Source organism: Bombus terrestris, chromosome 15, assembly GCF_910591885.1.
Source record: "Bombus terrestris chromosome 15, iyBomTerr1.2, whole genome shotgun sequence".
Classification (NCBI taxonomy): Eukaryota; Metazoa; Arthropoda; class Insecta; order Hymenoptera; family Apidae; genus Bombus; species Bombus terrestris.
Genome location: NC_063283.1, coordinates 4,426,018 through 4,443,067, shown reverse-complemented (window position 1 = coordinate 4,443,067; position 17,050 = coordinate 4,426,018). Strand labels below are relative to the sequence as shown.

General features: G+C 41.1%; 3 protein-coding genes across 4 annotated transcripts in view; 1 reads left to right on the top strand and 2 right to left on the bottom strand.

The window, feature by feature from the left end:
• The first annotated feature begins 266 nt into the window (after positions 1-266).
• LOC100651777 (xaa-Pro aminopeptidase ApepP) lies at positions 267-2,833 on the top strand. The gene is made up of 6 exons (XM_012316892.3): positions 267-409; positions 519-1,677; positions 1,771-2,097; positions 2,166-2,296; positions 2,380-2,555; positions 2,623-2,833. The coding sequence occupies exons 2-6, from the start codon at positions 563-565 to the stop codon at positions 2,743-2,745; spliced, it is 1,872 nt and encodes a 623-aa protein (XP_012172282.1). The 5' UTR covers positions 267-409; positions 519-562; the 3' UTR covers positions 2,746-2,833.
• On the bottom strand, positions 2,111-4,042 carry LOC100652139 (PRADC1-like protein). The gene is made up of 3 exons (XM_003401097.3): positions 3,664-4,042; positions 3,458-3,570; positions 2,111-3,368 (listed from the first exon to the last, which is right to left on the bottom strand). Exons 1-3 carry the CDS (start codon positions 3,893-3,895, stop codon positions 2,928-2,930), a joined length of 786 nt encoding a protein of 261 aa, XP_003401145.1. The 5' UTR covers positions 3,896-4,042; the 3' UTR covers positions 2,111-2,927.
• Positions 4,043-12,265: 8,223 nt separating this feature from the next.
• LOC100651542 (dendritic arbor reduction protein 1) overlaps positions 12,266-17,050 on the bottom strand; it is a 36,246-nt gene continuing 31,461 nt past the window's right edge. For both annotated transcript variants that reach the window (XM_020866805.2, XM_012316889.3), the window contains exon 3: positions 12,266-16,406. In XM_020866805.2, coding sequence (XP_020722464.1) covers positions 15,142-16,406 — 1,265 coding nt within the window. In that variant the 3' untranslated portion in view covers positions 12,266-15,141. The remainder of the gene's footprint in view (positions 16,407-17,050) is intronic.

The following is a 17,050-nucleotide window of genomic DNA, read 5'->3' as shown; positions in this document are numbered from 1 at the left end:
TACGATATCTAATATAGTTTTATTTTAAATTATAAGCATAACAAGTGCTAAATTTATTCTAAAGATAGAAGTAAAAAAATTGTGTATTAAACCGGTATGGTTTACCGACAAATATTTATTTTTGTACTTTACTGAATCTTGAAGGGCATCATATCGTTTCTAACCTCGTACTAAACACAATAGTCGATACTTAAAACGTCATACTTTCAAACTTGAAACATCGATATATGCAATATTCAATTTATATTTTATATTCATAATAAGTAATAAGAATACAATTGTTTGATATTTTTGTAAAATGTTTGATAAGATTATCTTGTTACGATAAGACAAGGTGACATTGTTATTATTCGAAATACATGGGATAAATTAAGTAACAGTCACCGTGTGTACAATACATATACCAGTCGTAAGTATATTAAATTTTATTTTTAATTGCATCATATTAATTTAAATACACACATAATAATTTAAGAGATTTACATTTATATTAATTAAATAATATTATTTTGTTTCAGTACATCATATATCAATAAAAACTTATTATAGTACAAACATCAATATGGCACAAAGAAGTGGTGTTACTAAATTAGCTAAGCTTCGAGAATTAATGGAAGCTGTTCAAATAGGTGGTCTTAAAGGAAAAGGTATTCAAGCCTTAGTTGTAAGTTCAGATGATGCACATCAATCAGAATATTTAAGAGAGTACGATGAAAGGATCCGTTTCATAAGTGGTTTCACTGGTTCTTTTGGAACTGCAATTATTACACAAAATAAAGCTATACTGTGGACTGATGGAAGATACTATATGCAAGCTTTAGCAGAATTTGATCCACCAGAGGCATGGACTTTAATGAAAGAAGGTTTATTAGATACTCCAACCAGAGCTGCATGGTTAATTTCTAATCTACCTCCCAAGTCTATTATTGGGGCTGATCCTAATTTAATAAGTTACACAGAGTGGGCAGTATTACATACCAGTTTAATTGCTTCTGGTCATTGTTTGATGCCTCTTGAGGAAAATTTAATTGACAAAGTTTGGGGTGATGAACAACCTGCACCTACAGCTAATGTTGTTTTACCTCAGCCATTGCAATTTTCTGGATGTAGTGCAGGAAAAAAAGTGAAAATGTGTAGAGAAATAATGAACAAAAACAATGTGAAAGTACTTGTAATCTCAGCTTTAGACGAAGTAGCATACATTCTAAATTTAAGAGGATCTGATATACCTTACAATCCTGTTTTCTTTGCATATATCATTCTTACATTAGACGATTTACATTTATTCATTGATAAAAACAAACTTGCAGAGGAAGCTCAGCAACAATTAATTAGTGAAGAAGTAAATGTAGTTTATCATCCCTATGGAGATATACATGATTTTTTGAAAAAGATTGCAAGTTCATATGCAAATGATGACAAAATATGGATAAGTAATGGTTCTAGTTACGCTTTACATGCTGACTGTGGAGAAGCGAAGAAGCATACAAAAATTACCCCGATAAGCGTTATGAAAGCAATAAAAAATAATACTGAAATAGAAGGAATGAAAGCAGCGCATGTACGAGATTCAGTTGCACTCATAAAATACTTCGCTTGGTTGGAAGATCAGGTTAAAAATAAAGAAAATACTATCACAGAAATATCTGGAGCGACTCAACTTGAAAAATTTAGACAGTAAGAGAATTTACATGCAGTATTATAAAATTTTGGTATAATAAAAATTACAGTTCTCTCTATTATACATATATAATGTATGTTATTCAAAAGGGAGCAGGAACATTTCATTGGGCTCAGTTTTCCTACAATATCTTCAGTTGGGCCACATGGAGCAATAATTCATTATCTACCAACACCAAAAACAAATGTGCCAATTACAGACAAAGAAATTTATCTTTGCGATTCTGGTGCACAATATCGAGATGGTACCACAGATGTTACAAGAACATTGCACTTTGGTAATCCAACGAGTTTCGAGCGCGAATGTTTTACAAGAGTATTTAAAGGACAATGTCGCCTTTCATCGACCATTTTTCCTTTAATGATACAGGGAAATTATCTCGATACGCTTGCTCGGGAAAATTTATGGAGTGTTGGGTAAATATACCTATTTTGCTTATAAAATGGAAAATATTATTTATTTATATCTAAATGTACAATTACAGTCTTAATTATCTTCACGGTACCGGACATGGGATAGGTTCGTATCTAAATGTTCACGAAGGACCAATTGGTATTTCTTGGAAACCATATCCTGATGATCCAGGTTTACAACCTGGGATGTTTTTATCAAATGGTATAAAGTTAAAGTATTGTTTGTCATTACACGTACATATCTATATTCTAATAATTAATCATTACATGTGGTAAAATTATTAGAACCAGGATACTATGAGGATGAGAAATTTGGCATTAGGTTGGAAAATATAGAATTGGTAGTAAAGGCAAACACACCCTACAATCATAAGAATCGTGGCTTTCTTACATTTGAAACTGTTACACTGGTGCCTATACAGACTAAGCTACTTGATGTGTCCTTATTAACAGATAATGAGGTATAGATTCGATTTATTTTCTGTATATTAATCGCCTTAAGATAATTGATTGCAAATCTTTTTTCAGATTCAATATCTAAATGATTATCATACAAAATGTTTGAATACTCTAAAACCTCTATTACAAGGGCCAGAAAATGCTCAAGCACTCAAATGGCTAGAGAGAGAAACTAAATCTCTTATAAAATAATTAATAAATTGTATAAGATTGCATTTCTTATCTTTTACAAGTACAATGCACAATAAATTGTTCATATAATTACTTTGATTACAAGTAACCCCATAGTTTTTAGTACTTTTGAAACTCTAATTCTTTGTAAATCAATACGTTTGTTTCATTATATGAAAATCAATGAAAAATCTTATTGATAATCACCAAAATAACCAAGGGCGTTGGTGCAATTTATCCAAATAAGTGAAGTTTACTGGGATATTAATTAAGGCAAATGGTTGATTCAATCGTTTTAGAGTTTGCCGGATCATTTTGCCATTCCTACCAAGCAAGAATCCAGCAGGAATGTTTACCGTCTTTGTTGAAGGAATAGTATCGTCTCGTATCATGTCTATATAATAATACTCAGTCCATAAAGAATTGGTTATTGATTCTTTAATAGAGGATGGGTGAAAATCTGCTATGATTACAGCTTTTGCCCCAGCTTTTTCAGCTATTATACTTTTAGCAAAGAAACTACAGTCTCCTCTCTCAACTAATGCAATTCTACCTTTTAATTCTTTGGCATTTTTTGCTACTTGACAGCCATGAGGAGGGTCAGTTGGAACTAAAGGGATTCCTTCTTCCAAAAAACTTGCATTCTGGAAATATATATTGCAAATAACAGATAAAATTGAAATGCCCTTATTTGTAATATTTAGATCAATTCTAAAATATATATAATACTTACGAATGGCGCTCCAAAATCTTTCGCGGGCCTTAATTTATATGTATACTCCAATTCCGGTGGATATATAATTTCAAAAAACACATCTGAAGCAGTACTTGTATCGATGTAAGTACCTGTAGGGGTGCCATAAGGGAATGCCATAGGAAAAATTGTTTAATTATAAATTGTTATCAAGTAACGTTTTTATTTATAACCTAATTACTAACCTCCACCAATGCTATTCAATACCCCGATGTTGAAGAGAACAATAATTGGGTAGAAATAAAGCAATTTTAATCCTTCCATTAACATTGTTGTTAATGACATTACAACGAATATCATAAGAAGCTTAAACCGATTAACATTACAGACAAGTGACAAATCGCTCCATGCGTCATTTGTCGATGCGATAATACTATAGTACACCGTGACACGCAACGACGCGACTCGATTGAACATACATGCAGTTGCGATATGATTACAATATGATAGACCTGACAATTTAATGTCTCTTTGTTTCACGTTTTGGGAGTCACCTAAGCCCCTTACTAGTTTCGTATCACATACGACATTATCGATTCAATATCAGAATGGTTTAAATTAAAATTAATTTTTCCTATGAAATTTTAAATAATAGAACAGGTTATTTTACATATAACGGTAGACGAAAGTAGAATTTTATACTTCTACAATACTTTAAAAAGAATTATTTCATTGTATACTATCAAAAAACCAATTTACATGTTCAGTTACAATGTTGATATCAGCTCAAAAAGAAAGGTATTTATATATTGTTCGAACCGCGGAAATTCGAGGAGATTTCGTAATGAAAAAATAAAGAAGCAAGGTTCAGTGATACAAGGCCTTTTTACATGCTGTCTACGCTTTAGGGGAGAGGTTGGTCTACGTGGAAGAGCAACTTTCCTTTTAATGGTTGCTGATATAAGGGGTAATAATAGGGCTTACGTTCGTATACATTAGCTGCTAAATACTATTCTGGATTCGTAGTAACTATATCGATAAAACAGCAAGATATCGGTAGGCCGCCGTCACAAATGTTAAAACTATTCTGTATTTGTCGGTAATATAATAACTGATGGGTTGTCTATGATAATTTCGATGTTCGCCGTAAGAAATCGTAGAGGGTGTGAAAAACACTCTGATTTTCTAACATGTGGGTATTTCACAATCTGATACACAAAGTTCCATTTAATATCACGTCTATCCTGTCCCTAGTTAATGACAAAGTATAACATTATAAGTGTTGAATATTTAAAAATTCACACACATGTACATATGGAAAACAGATTTGTATATTATTTTTGGACATTTATGCTTTTGACAAATTATCCTCAACGATCGAAATAAATTTGTTATCTGTTGATTTCTATAGAAAAGTCTTTATCAACCGTTGATAATTTAAGATAACTTTATTTGTCATTCTATAACAATTCATAATAATTCTATATATTTCAGACGATTGTTCATAAAAATAAGAGAAAAAGGTATTAGCAATTGTATTTTTATATGAAAAACAAAATTAAAATATATTTATACACGGTTCGTGTTAAATGGAACCGAAACTACTTCTGCTATCTATTGGCGTATAAATGAACTTTTCATTAGAGATTGATCGAAAAGGAAGTGATATTTTTCTAGATAAACATATTCCCTCGAAATTCTCAGGTAAAACGTTGGAAGACGTTGTTGAAAAATCAAAACAATCGTTTCGGCTATCGATAAGGTATAAAATTGCAACGATAGAAAGGAGCGATAATGCGCGCATGCGCGATACTCCACTGCATTTTATGAATGGATGAGCAAAGTGAATGAACAGACGTCAGCTGGGTAGGTTCGGTAAACACACGAACATGTACGCATACATAGAGATACTTGACAACTTCTGACTACCTGTAAAATATAAGGTATATTAGAATCACTTTCTCTCTCGCGTATGTTGAAAGAGTCACTTTTTGGGATATGGAAATGATATTCTTAACAATTGCAAGTCAAATATCATCATGAAATGGTTGATAATAATAAAACACATGAAACTGCATAACGCGACTGGACTAAAAGATAGAAAGTATTTACGTGCTCGTATTTCCAAACGTTTTATTAATATTTGTATTTTTTCACGATTTTGGAACAATATGACTGAATCCTATGTCTCGGGCAAGAACCGAAATACATACTCACGTTCGATTTCTTTCACGAGATTCACTTGTGACGTAAATGGTAGAAAGTCGAATAGTAACCGTCTTTTTTTTCTGCTTTTCATTGTGCAGTGGGCTTGAAACAGCAAGTTACACGCGTACGTTTCCCGCCCACGAGTCGCGATCCCGTTCCAATAGTTGCATTGCAGGGCCATAAAAATATTTTAATGAAGCATAAAGCATTCGATATTAAGTCGTAACGTTCGTTCGGCGTTACACTTTTTTTCTTTCAAATTATTTATCACGATCGAGTCAGCGAAACGGGCTACAGCATTCAGCAAACAGGAAGATCGAGTGGTTGACTCGCAGCCTCCATCATTCGCCAGGGTGAGATTCGAACGGTTTGATTTTATCGGACGTAAATAATTGTGAGATAAAATCATTTGCCATAAATTTTCAATCTCTCCAATTTCCACCTCCGCCTCGCGGAAAGCAAATATGCACGCACGTGGCAGGTGTTATTTGCATCGAGTTCATTGTAAAATCGATTCACAGGAACGGAATCCCATTGACGTTAATGTACTTAGGGAACGGAAAGAGCCGATGACATCGTTGAAACGATGTAATCACTCTAATCGATGCCATGTTGGTACACGATTAATCTCGTTATTAAATCGAGGATTTTTATGATCATTTACGGAAACTTTCAAGCCAATAAATTTTATCACATAGAATGCGTATAATATACAAAAATATACTCCTCTTGCAAGTTATAGGACATGTTCTTAATAAAATGTTGATATTTCACGTAGCTTATAAACTCTCTTTTACAAACATTTTTAAAGCTCGTTAATACATTAATATCTTATACATAAACTGTTTCCACAGTCGTGTAAACCAGCACGCTAAATTATTTATATTCTTCGTAACTTTTAACGATCATTTGATATTTTCTACTTTTGAAGTAAATATAACTCTCCCAAGATTATCGAGCGGGGGTGTATACTACATATTCAAAGTGCAGTATCGTATTTATTAAGTGAAGCGAATCTCTGCTCAGATCTCATTCCTCTTTATTTACCTTCGTAACACTTATTCGTCTCTGATATACCCACATCTAGATACGTTCCATACGGTTAAACGGTATTAAAGGAAATATGCCAAAAATAATCAAAAGAAGCAACATTAATATTACCAGAAACGTAACTACACATACTACATATATATATTCTAAACCAAGATCGTCCTCATCGATTGACCTTAAAGCTAATTGCTCATCGATTTGCATCATCCTTCATAAAAATACGTATCTACATAAATATGCCCAAGCCTATTCATTATCACCCCATCCCCTGGCTCTGGTTAATGCACAAATCAAACGTTACAACGGCGCAGAAAGTGGCCGATAAAAATAAGGAGCGGCGATCAACGTAATTCCTAAAATATCCACGATGAACGTACGAGTCGACTATTTTTACAACACCTTTGCAACCCTCCGTGGTAAGTGGTGGTGGATGATAGAGGAAGCGCGATCAACTTGCTACGTGCATATACGTGGTGCAGAGTTTGCTCCCTTTCACGGATAACTCTACCCCTCCGGATTACGACGGCGTCAGAACTTCTCCTCCGTTCCCTCGACTCGGGTGGAGGATGACGGCTGAGAGTGGGGCGGGGAGGAAAGGGACGGGCAGAGGGGCAAAAGGGGAAGAGAGGGTCGTCAGGACGCTCTCCCCGGACTCGAGCGGTCAAGGGCAGTGGCGTCGCGTGACGTCATACGGCGCTGCAGTGACGCAATCAGTCGCCAGGGGCAACCCGTTGGCTGACGGTCGCCAGGCAACCCTGTTGTTGCCCCTCTAGCCGCCGGCCTCTACCCCCTGCCGTGACCGTTCCATCGAGCTCGCGGTCGCGAGCTCCATCCTCTGCACGTGCCGTTCCTCAATGAATCCCCCTTCGCTCTCTCGCTCCACCTTTTTGCCCTTCCCCACCGCCGGCACCGCATACGCCGCTTCCACGGGCTCTCTACCTTGCTTTTACGTTGACGTGACCCTAACCCCCAGCGAGGACTTCTCCGGATGCTGGCCGTACGCGCGACCCTGCACCTCTCTCTGGTTTCGATCATTCTTTACTCGTGGAGAATGTTGAACGTTGATACATGTAGACGTACAGCGGATATCTGAAAAGTACCCGCACAGCTTATTGCGTCATTTACGCGTTAATTAATTAGTTCCGAGTATATCAAATTTTCTATCATTTAGCAGTACTTTCGTGGGACGAGGTTATACGTTTCATTTTCATAGCGTCGATTAGTTTCGGTCGTGTGCAAGGTATTGGTAAATGATAGGAAATTTCATGTACTTAGGCTTAATCGATTGGTATGTAAATGCTGTAATAAATACAACTGTGTGCTACGAATTGCTTTTGTAGCCACGGTATGCAGGCGCATACGCGAGAAATGTAATTGGTGAAAGTACGACAGGCCGAACGAGTTTCTTTAATGAAAGAAATAGGTGCTGGCTCGTTTGGGTTTTGTTCTGAAGATGATCTGAAATCGTAGCTGGACTGCGGATGTTTATGTATTCACGGAGAACTTAAAACGTCACGATTCGTAGAATATTTTAATTAGAGTTTAATATTTAAAAGTTTAATATTTAAATATCAACATACGTTAGAAAATTAAAAAAAAAAAAAAAACATTGATCGGTTGATTCGTATCAATCAATTTCTAATTCCGTGGCTGTACAAGATTCTGTTCCACATACGACTCGTTTAATAGGTTAAAAGTACCGACAGTGTCGTTGTGTTCTATTACAAGAAACTTACCCCCTAATTTCTGTCCTTCTGACCAGCCCACCTAACAGCCGTTTCACCCCTCGCGGCCGGCTTACCGAATTGCGTCATACTGTTACCAGAGACGCGAAATTCGAGACCTCACCACCTCGTTATATGCTGTTCTTGCATTGATCTCGTCGGATAACGCGAGAGTGGCAAAAACCGTAAGTCAAAGGTAAGCGATATGGATCGGAGGGGTGGCAGAAATGCAGCGAGGAATAGGCAGTCTCTCCTTGGGCTTTTTATATCTTCGATTTTTCTTACACGTGCGTTGTTTTTCTTTTTGCCTCGTCCGATCGATGGTGCTATTCTTTCATTTGTTTGTATTGAAACTCTATCTAACGTCGTCACTAATTTTCTTCTTTCATCGTCTACCGATATTTTAACAAAATATACGCCGTTGGAAACAATCAGAAGAACGTTCCCTATGTAATTTCGATTTTTACAACCTCTCCTTGCGTCTGTATCTTTTTTATCTTAATTATTATATCAATCTATTGACCGGATCATCCCTTAGCCAAAAATTTTTATAATCGTGCAATTGAAAGATGATAATATTCTTTGAGCTAAATCAATTTCAGTTACGCAGATTTCTCCTTACAACCGTAGATATGATGTAATTTATAGAAGACACGTAAAAGATTAGAGAGTTGCTGTGATTTGTTGATCAGGAGCACATAAATATTTCTTCAAATAAATTATTTCATCTAGAAAACCGATAACCTGAGCGGCCAGTTAATTGGCCTTTTTCATATGAATTTATCAAGCTTTTCCGAACGTGTCAACCTATCGACATTATAAATCTTCTTTCCATATATTTGGTCGTGATAGAATCATTGCCGGTATCGATACCTCGATTATTTCAGGCGTTGTACATATTTTTGTTTCTCAGTCCTTTTATTGATCTTCGAGAGCCCATTGAGAAATTGTCTCCTGAAACTCGTCGACTGCAAACTCGTCACGAGATATCGACTCGTTTACAGAGCATCCGTGACCGATTTTGAAAAGTTTCACACCGATCTCCGCATATACTCGCAACCAGACACCTACGTGTAAGTACGCGTCTATGGAGTCGAGCCACGAGCGAAGCAGCAACAGGTTTAATCGCGTCGGGGTGTGGCTGACTGGCTGGCCGGCTCCGCTCATTCGGCTGCCCTCCGTTTGATGCTGGTTTATAAGATCGATGCGACACACACTGGGTATCGTTGCGCGGCGCGAATGAAAGCGGAATGCTCGTTTTGCCGCGTCGATGCGCCACTCGTCCGCCGAGAAGAACCTGGACGCTGGCCTGGAAATTAGAAAAAAAAGAAAAGAAAGAAAAAGATGGACGAAGATAAATACGCTGGATTTCTCGGTGATCGCGTTTTGCCTGTCTTTTTCTCTGGCTCGGCTAAGGAAAATCGACGTATCCTGTGTCTGCTCTCCTATCGCATATTTCATATCTCGTTCCTTTTATCTCGTTTTCAAGCTAAACGAAATAAATCAGAAAATAATAAAGAAAAATGAAGAGAAAAGAAATCGAGAAATACAGCGCAGAAAAATTATCCGAGTATATAAAATGCTTGAACGTTTTATCGAGATACGAATAGATGTAGGAAGACACGGTGAGTGGTAAGGGGATGAAGCTGGCGCGCATGATCGGAAGTCGCGTCGGTGCAGTGTCACGGCGGGGAATCAAATTTCAACAACACCTACGGTGAACCGCGGAGCTGCGAGTCCACGTTACCTGACTCATCCCATCGTTCGATCGTTCGGCCGGTCGCGCGACCCAACATGCATTTTTCTTCTTCGAGGGCCCGGTCCGGAGCTTGCATATCCACGGAGGAACTATATTTTACGACAATTTTTTTGCTCGGCTGCACGCGCGCCAGCGTATACGCGATCCTTATGTGTCGTGCGAGGAGCGCATCGTCGTGCTTGTCAGTCGTTAGTGGGAGGGATGTCTAGTGCCGAGAAGGGAAGGAGAAGGAGAAATGGTTTAGGAGTTATGGAGCGAGACGGAGACGGGACGAGAACGAGATGTACGGATCCGATGGCTCGGTGTAGAAGCGAAATGGAAAGATCGAAAGAGAAAGCGGGAAACAGCTCGCGTCGAGACGAGGACGGCGCCATCGAGAAAGAGAGTAAAACAAAGGAGCGAAAAGGAGACAGGGATCGCGAAGAACGAGAAGGAGATAGGACGAGTATGTTGGTGGGAGAAGGATGGTTAAAGAGTCGTGAAAAAGAACGTTGGGTAGAGGAAGAGTGGATGGAAACAAGATGGAGAATGACGGTGGGAGAAGGATAGAAGGTATCACGAAGTGCAGAGGAGGCCTCATCTCGATCTTGGTCCTATTTATAGACGTGCTCTCACAGCCTCACTCCTGCCCACTTCTTGCACTGTCTCTCCTATATAGGTGTGCATACACCTATGTAGTGGCCATTGCACGTTCTCTACACGCGAGAGCCAGCGAGCCGGCCAAAACTTCGTTCGTCCGAGCGCGAAGAATCGATGACGTGGACCCTCTCCTGTTGAACGTCGAGACGCTGGCTGCCACCGCTGGTAGAGAAACCTATCCACTTCTGGAAGACATCATCGTTTTCCGTTAATTAGCCGATTACGGAAACGATATTACGGGACGGTTTCGTCGTGACCGGTAGCACAAACCGGCGTGTCGTCTTTCTCGGCTCCTCTGAATCATATGGATTACCTTTTTTGGAAGAGACAACGTCGCCCCGGGCAACAAACGAGACGAATTTTTTATTCCGACGTGTTTTAGCATACCATACCTTGAAACCGTTTTTTCTCTCTTCCTGGAAATTTTTATCTTACAACTTCACGCGACGTTGTATTACGCGCAGTGTTGTATTACATATTCTACCATATGTACCAGATTTCGATCACGCGTTTTCACCTGGTCGTTCCTCTCGAGTTTGGAAAACCAAGCAACAATAATTCTCTCTTTAAGAAACTCATAAAAGGAACTCGATCCTGAACGAAATTTCAACAGTGAACCGGACGGGGAGTTGAACTGGCTTCGATCAATGGCCGATCGATAAAGAATCTATCGACGATGGAGGTAGAGAAAAATTGGCACGCGCGACCACTACTAATTGCCAGTTGTTCGTGATTCGTATCGCGCTGTAGCGAAAAATCGAGATAAGCGTTAGTCGGAAAGTGCAATCGGTTTAGGCGCCAACCGCGTGTTTATGGTGAAAGGTTGCATGGAAAACACGACACAACGGAGCGGCGTTTCATCGAGATCGACTAGTCTCGTTGCAACGGGGACCGGTCCTTATTAATCTCTAGGTGGCTGCCTTTTGAACGCACACCTCGGAGGAACAATAGTTCGGTCGCGTAGGATGCGGTTCGCTGTATCGACATCCTTGATCGTCGATGCCCTATTCGGTAATTGTCGATGATCGATAAAGATGTCTGCGGTCGATGAATGTGCCTGACGCTAACGCGCAAAAGGGAAAAATAAATTGGCGATGTAACGACACTCGAGAAATCGTTCAACGTGACAAACGACACTATTGCATACCATTATGTTCATGAACATATTATAAATATGCGTTTCGAACGATTTATAGCGTTATAGCTTTCACAGATCGCGAACCCCGATAAACTCGAAATATAAACTCTAATATATCGAAAGCCTCGAAAGAGTCGAACGTATATCGAGAGCATCGAAAACGGAACGTGCTTTCAGCTTTAAACTCTGTTCCTCGCTATCCGCGTTTAAAGGTGATAAAACGAAGAGGCGAAACTTTTCAACGGGTCTTGCGGTCGACGATTACAAGCGTCGACGTATCGTTTCAAGGAGCTTGTGCCGTACCACGGGGAAATAAGAACAACCAGGCGTTGCTGTTCAATGTTAACTTTGTATTTTTGTTAATAATCGTCGTGGGGAACCGGCCAGATTAAACGGCAACGATGATTACAACACAAATATACAGGTAGTCGAGAGATTCTTTTCTGTGCATTGCACACACGGAGCACCATATTGTGGAATAGTTACACATAATTTATCCAATTATAGTGTAATTATCGTTCGTAAAAAAATTGTCCTCTCTATTCCTCTTTTCTCATTATCTTCGTTTCTTCCATTAACAACATTAAATGTTTCTCTTTCTCGTTCTCTTTCACACACGTACACATTTATACACGCATACACACATACAGGCAACAGACACAGGCATAATCTCTCTCTCTCTCTCTCTCTCTCTTTCTCTTTCTGCTTTTTTATTTCACGAGAACGCGCGTGCGCGTTATACGCTCCTCTGCCTACATATTTTCCGATCTATCTAGAACAATAGCGGATAATATCGCATACGCGTCGGTGCAACCATCGTTGAAGTAGGTAGAGAGCGCGTAAGAACGCTTGGGATCCATAAAAGCTGTACGCGTTGCCGCGCGTTTCGTTATTAATTATAACTGTTATTTAATATAATTATAATATAATAATCATAATAAAAATAATCCTTTAATTTTAACAATATATATATATATATATCTCCTCTGTTCATATATATATTATATATATCATATATATATAATATAGATACATGTAACTAGGGAGTGAGACTTTGCTTTTTTGTTAATAAATAGAGCAACATATACATAATATTAATCGCCGCTAAAACTCATATTTTATACACGTAAACGATCACGATGGAGTGGCGGGGGAGGGGGAGGGGCGGGAAGAGGACGAGAGGAAAGGAGGGGAAAGTAGGGCGGCAAGATTAAAAGGAGGAAAGTGAAAGATTTTACGGGTTTCTCTCTCTGTTTGTCGGCACGATTCGATTAGATGTAACCTATGTGTACATATGTATAACACGTTATATACATATTTACAAAGGAAAACTCCCGTTCAACAACGATGATCGCGATTAATTACAGTTTACTCGTTTGGGGTTTGTTGGCGGTTAAAAGAGGGTTAATTCACAAGGGGAAGGGTGACGCGTCTGGTATTTAACTTCCAAGAAGCTTAAGGGAGTCTACGAAGTGACTTCTAACGCTGAAAGGAATTTTCAAGGGGAAAACGGGTAGCAAGGAGTGGCAAGAGAGTTCCCTAGGACACGGAAAAAGTCCGAGATTTAGCGTGTCCGGGGCACGAAGGGTGTCGTAGGAACGAGTGAACGAGTTTCAGAGGTAGAGGACGATAACAAATATGTAAGAAGCGATTATTACGATTGTATGATTGAAAGACACGAGGTTCGAGGACGCAAAGTAGTGTGTGTGTATGTAATACCGATCGTCCGTCGGTGTCGGTCGCATCTTGCAAACGTGTCAGGGTCTATGCCCTCTCATAGAATCGCGATACCGATCGTAATAGATATCGAACTACATTTTCATTCTCTTTTTTCTTTTTCATTCGTCGAGTGTTGTAATTTATAAAAATACTTAGAAAACATCCTGAAAACATTTGTGGAATCGGGCACGATTCGAAAATTGCACGATTATTGGCCGAAGGAACGAACACTCGGGTAAAAGGATCGAAAAACATCGACCGGTTCCGATCATGAGAGAGCTGGGAAAAGTTGATACGCGATCCCCTGATCGTTTCAAGAAGCGCGCTCGCGCATGGCAATTTTTTTTTTCACGCGCTCGTTTGCATGCGATCGAGAGTGCGCCGTCTCTTTCTCTCTTCTCTTCTCCTTCGGTAAATTCCTCCCTGATTCCCGGAAGCTGCGGGCGGTATCGATTCTACGCGATTCGTCGGAGAACCTGGCTGCAGTATATTTCGTGACATCGGAATATTTCGCGTACGTATCTACGCGCGGTTAACGTCGATTTTCGCATCTGCATCTCGTTCTCGATCGCAAACAAGGGTATAAAACGCAACCGTCGTAAATAACGATCTTCGACGCGTCGCTCGCTTCGAATATCCTCCCTGACTTTCTTCTTCTCTTTTTCTTTCTCTCCCGTTCTTCCCGTTTACCGCTAAAAGCACGAGCATTCCGATACTGACAATTGTCGAGGAAACAGTACCTCTTGGTAAAGCTAGATTTTTCACTCGTATTCGTTCTTACTCCTTCTAAATGCAACTTGACGTAGTAAACTTTCAATTTTCTTCTCTTCCTTATGCAACGTATTAACCGTAGGCAAAAGGGGACGGGAGTGAAAGAAATAAACTGAGATGAGAGCTCGAAGGAAAACCGCCGGAGTCTAATATATATATATATATTTAACGCAATGTTCGTATTTCCTCGTCGAGATCAGGAGAAAAGCTTCGAATCGATCCGTTCTGTAAGACGCGACGAGCCCATCGTCGGGACCGATCACACCGGACATTTATTTTACATACCGCTTTGAAATTCTAGTCCCGATTAAAAATTATCCACGATTATTTACAAAGATTTTATGAAAATCCGCCGCGATTGTTCCTTACGTACTATTATCCGAGAGGCTCGGTATCACGCTTCGTTATACCGCCAAAAATGCTTGTCGATTCGGTCGCGAGGCCAATCCTTTAAAGTCGAGCCCCACTCGTCGATCGCTGACGGTGCCGACGACGGATCGATGACGGATCAGTCGGTGACGGCAGTCTGTTCCGCCTAAAGGTCTCCGTCGTTTCCTCGTCGCCTGGCAAGGTGAAAAAGCTGCGTCGTGCACGAGCATGATTGACAAGATTAAAGGAATGAGCGTGGAGATCGACGGTGTCGACGATCGATCGACATCGATCGTCGTATGAAAAATGTGGATTGATTCTGCGACACAGTTCGTTCAAACTCTTCTTACTGATTGCACGGTGGAGAAGCGTGGCTCTGAGGGTGATTTCTAGCGGTGGCGTGGGTGGCTTCGCGCTTCAGCCTCTGTTTCAAGTGAACTTTCGCGTGCCGTTTCTTCTCGTCGCTCCTCGCGAATTTTCGGCCGCATTGATCACAGCAGAACGGCTTCTCGCCGGTGTGGGTTCTCACGTGAGTGGTTAAGTGATCGCTCCTCGAGAAGGAGCGCATACAGATGCGACACTGGAACGGTTTCTGGCCGGTGTGGATGCGGATGTGCCGGGTGAGCTCGTCGCTGCGAGAGAACCTGCGATCGCAGCCGTCCACGGGGCAAGCGTACGGTCGCTCGTGCACCGGCGTTTTACTCGGTCGATTCGGATACTTTCGCGGCTTCACCGGGACCAGCCTGAGCGGCAGAGCACTCTGCTGGTAAACTTGCGAGAGAATCTCGTGCCCCTTCGACGTGCTGGGGTTGTATTCCGCTAGCTGGACTCCCGTTGTACCAGCCGATGGTGGTGCTTGTTGCTGCTGCTGTTGAGTGGGTTGAGGTTGCTGCTGTTGTTGTTGCTGTTGGACGGCTGGTGGGTAGCCGCCCGTGGGTTCTTGCTTCAGCGTCGTCTCTTGATGGTGGTGATGGGGATGATGATGGGACAGGAGATTCGGATCGTAAGGGTCATCGTGCGTCGTTAACCACGCCGCGGGAGTAGTGGTTGGTGTATCGTGGTAGCCTGGTGGTGGGGGTGGCTTCGATTCGACCGGTAAAAGTTCGACGGTCTCTCCACCGTACGGGGCTGGGTGAAGGGTAGAATGTAGGAAGGGTGAATTTGTCAAAGTCAAGGTCGGGGAGGTTAACGGACCCCAGAGCTCCTGACCGGTTGGTTGTTGCTGCTGCTGCTGTTGCTGTTGGGGTGGCTGCTGCTGATTCTGAAGAGTGTTTAGCGGCGAGGATTGCGTACAGGTGGTGGTGAAGACGCCACGGTACGTCAACGTTGGTACGTTGCAGATGTTAACGCTCGACGCTGGTGCTGAAGACACCGAAGACGTGGAATGAGGGGAAGAGTAGAGTATCACTCCGCCTTGTAACACGTTGCAACGGTCCGCGTCCTCTTGAGCCTGATGATGACGCGGTGGACTAGTGGAGGGTGGAGCTCCAGGCGTGCCCTGTTCCTGAGACTCTTGGTGATGGTGGTGCCGATGATCCCTGCCGGTCGAGGTAGCCGTCTCATCGTCCTCCGTGGCCTCTTCGAGAGATAGATCTTCGCCCGCCAGGCTGCCTACAAATCATCCATCAAATTTTCAATCAGTCTCGAAAATCTACATAAAGAGAGCGGAACAGGTCGCGGTTGCGCGTGATCACAAGCTCAGGAACAACTCCGGGCACGAGTTAGCGCGTGCATCTCACGGCCTAAGCGAATCAACAGGAAGGACCGCGCGATACGGGGATGACTTTATCTGCGAAGCGAGATTATACCGGGTGTCTCTATCTGTCGTCTGCATCCTGCCGTATCGTTACTTCCTTTCTACGCACATGCACAATCGTTTACGACCTACCGAAAATCAAGTCGGCAGACTCCCAGTAGTGAGAAAAATGCGCGGTCATCCGGTTGTGTTCTACGAATTGATGCGAGTTTGAATTAGGTATCTCCGAATCGTGTCATGCGCCGAACGTGGCGAATCATCTGTTCCGACGAATGTATCAACGATTTCTACGTAGCCATGTATAACCGCGCGAAAGTTGTTGTCCGGATAGATTATCGGCTAGCAAATGATCGTGACAGCGGAAGGAAACGAGAGAAGAGAGGAGACTACGATGTACGGAACGATAAAGGGGAACGAATGATCTGCTCCGTTTCGTTAGCGAGAAAGTCACGGAAAAGACGACTATCGGCGTAACGGAGGGTGGTTGTATCGGTCCGGA

Bases quoted from the DNA above. Each gene is read 5' to 3' on its own strand.
- LOC100651777 (XM_012316892.3), top strand. From the start codon at position 563: ATGGCACAAAGAAGTGGTGTTACTAAATTAGCTAAGCTTCGAGAATTA. The intron at 1,678-1,770 runs GTAAGAGAATTT...GTTATTCAAAAG, and splicing joins CAACTTGAAAAATTTAGACA to GGAGCAGGAACATTTCATTG. The intron at 2,297-2,379 runs GTATAAAGTTAA...TAAAATTATTAG, and splicing joins TGGGATGTTTTTATCAAATG to AACCAGGATACTATGAGGAT.
- LOC100652139 (XM_003401097.3), bottom strand. From the start codon at position 3,895: ATGTTCAATCGAGTCGCGTCGTTGCGTGTCACGGTGTACTATAGTATT. The intron at 3,571-3,663 runs GTTAGTAATTAG...GCACCCCTACAG, and splicing joins ATTGAATAGCATTGGTGGAG to GTACTTACATCGATACAAGT. The intron at 3,369-3,457 runs GTAAGTATTATA...ATATATTTCCAG, and splicing joins AAGATTTTGGAGCGCCATTC to AATGCAAGTTTTTTGGAAGA.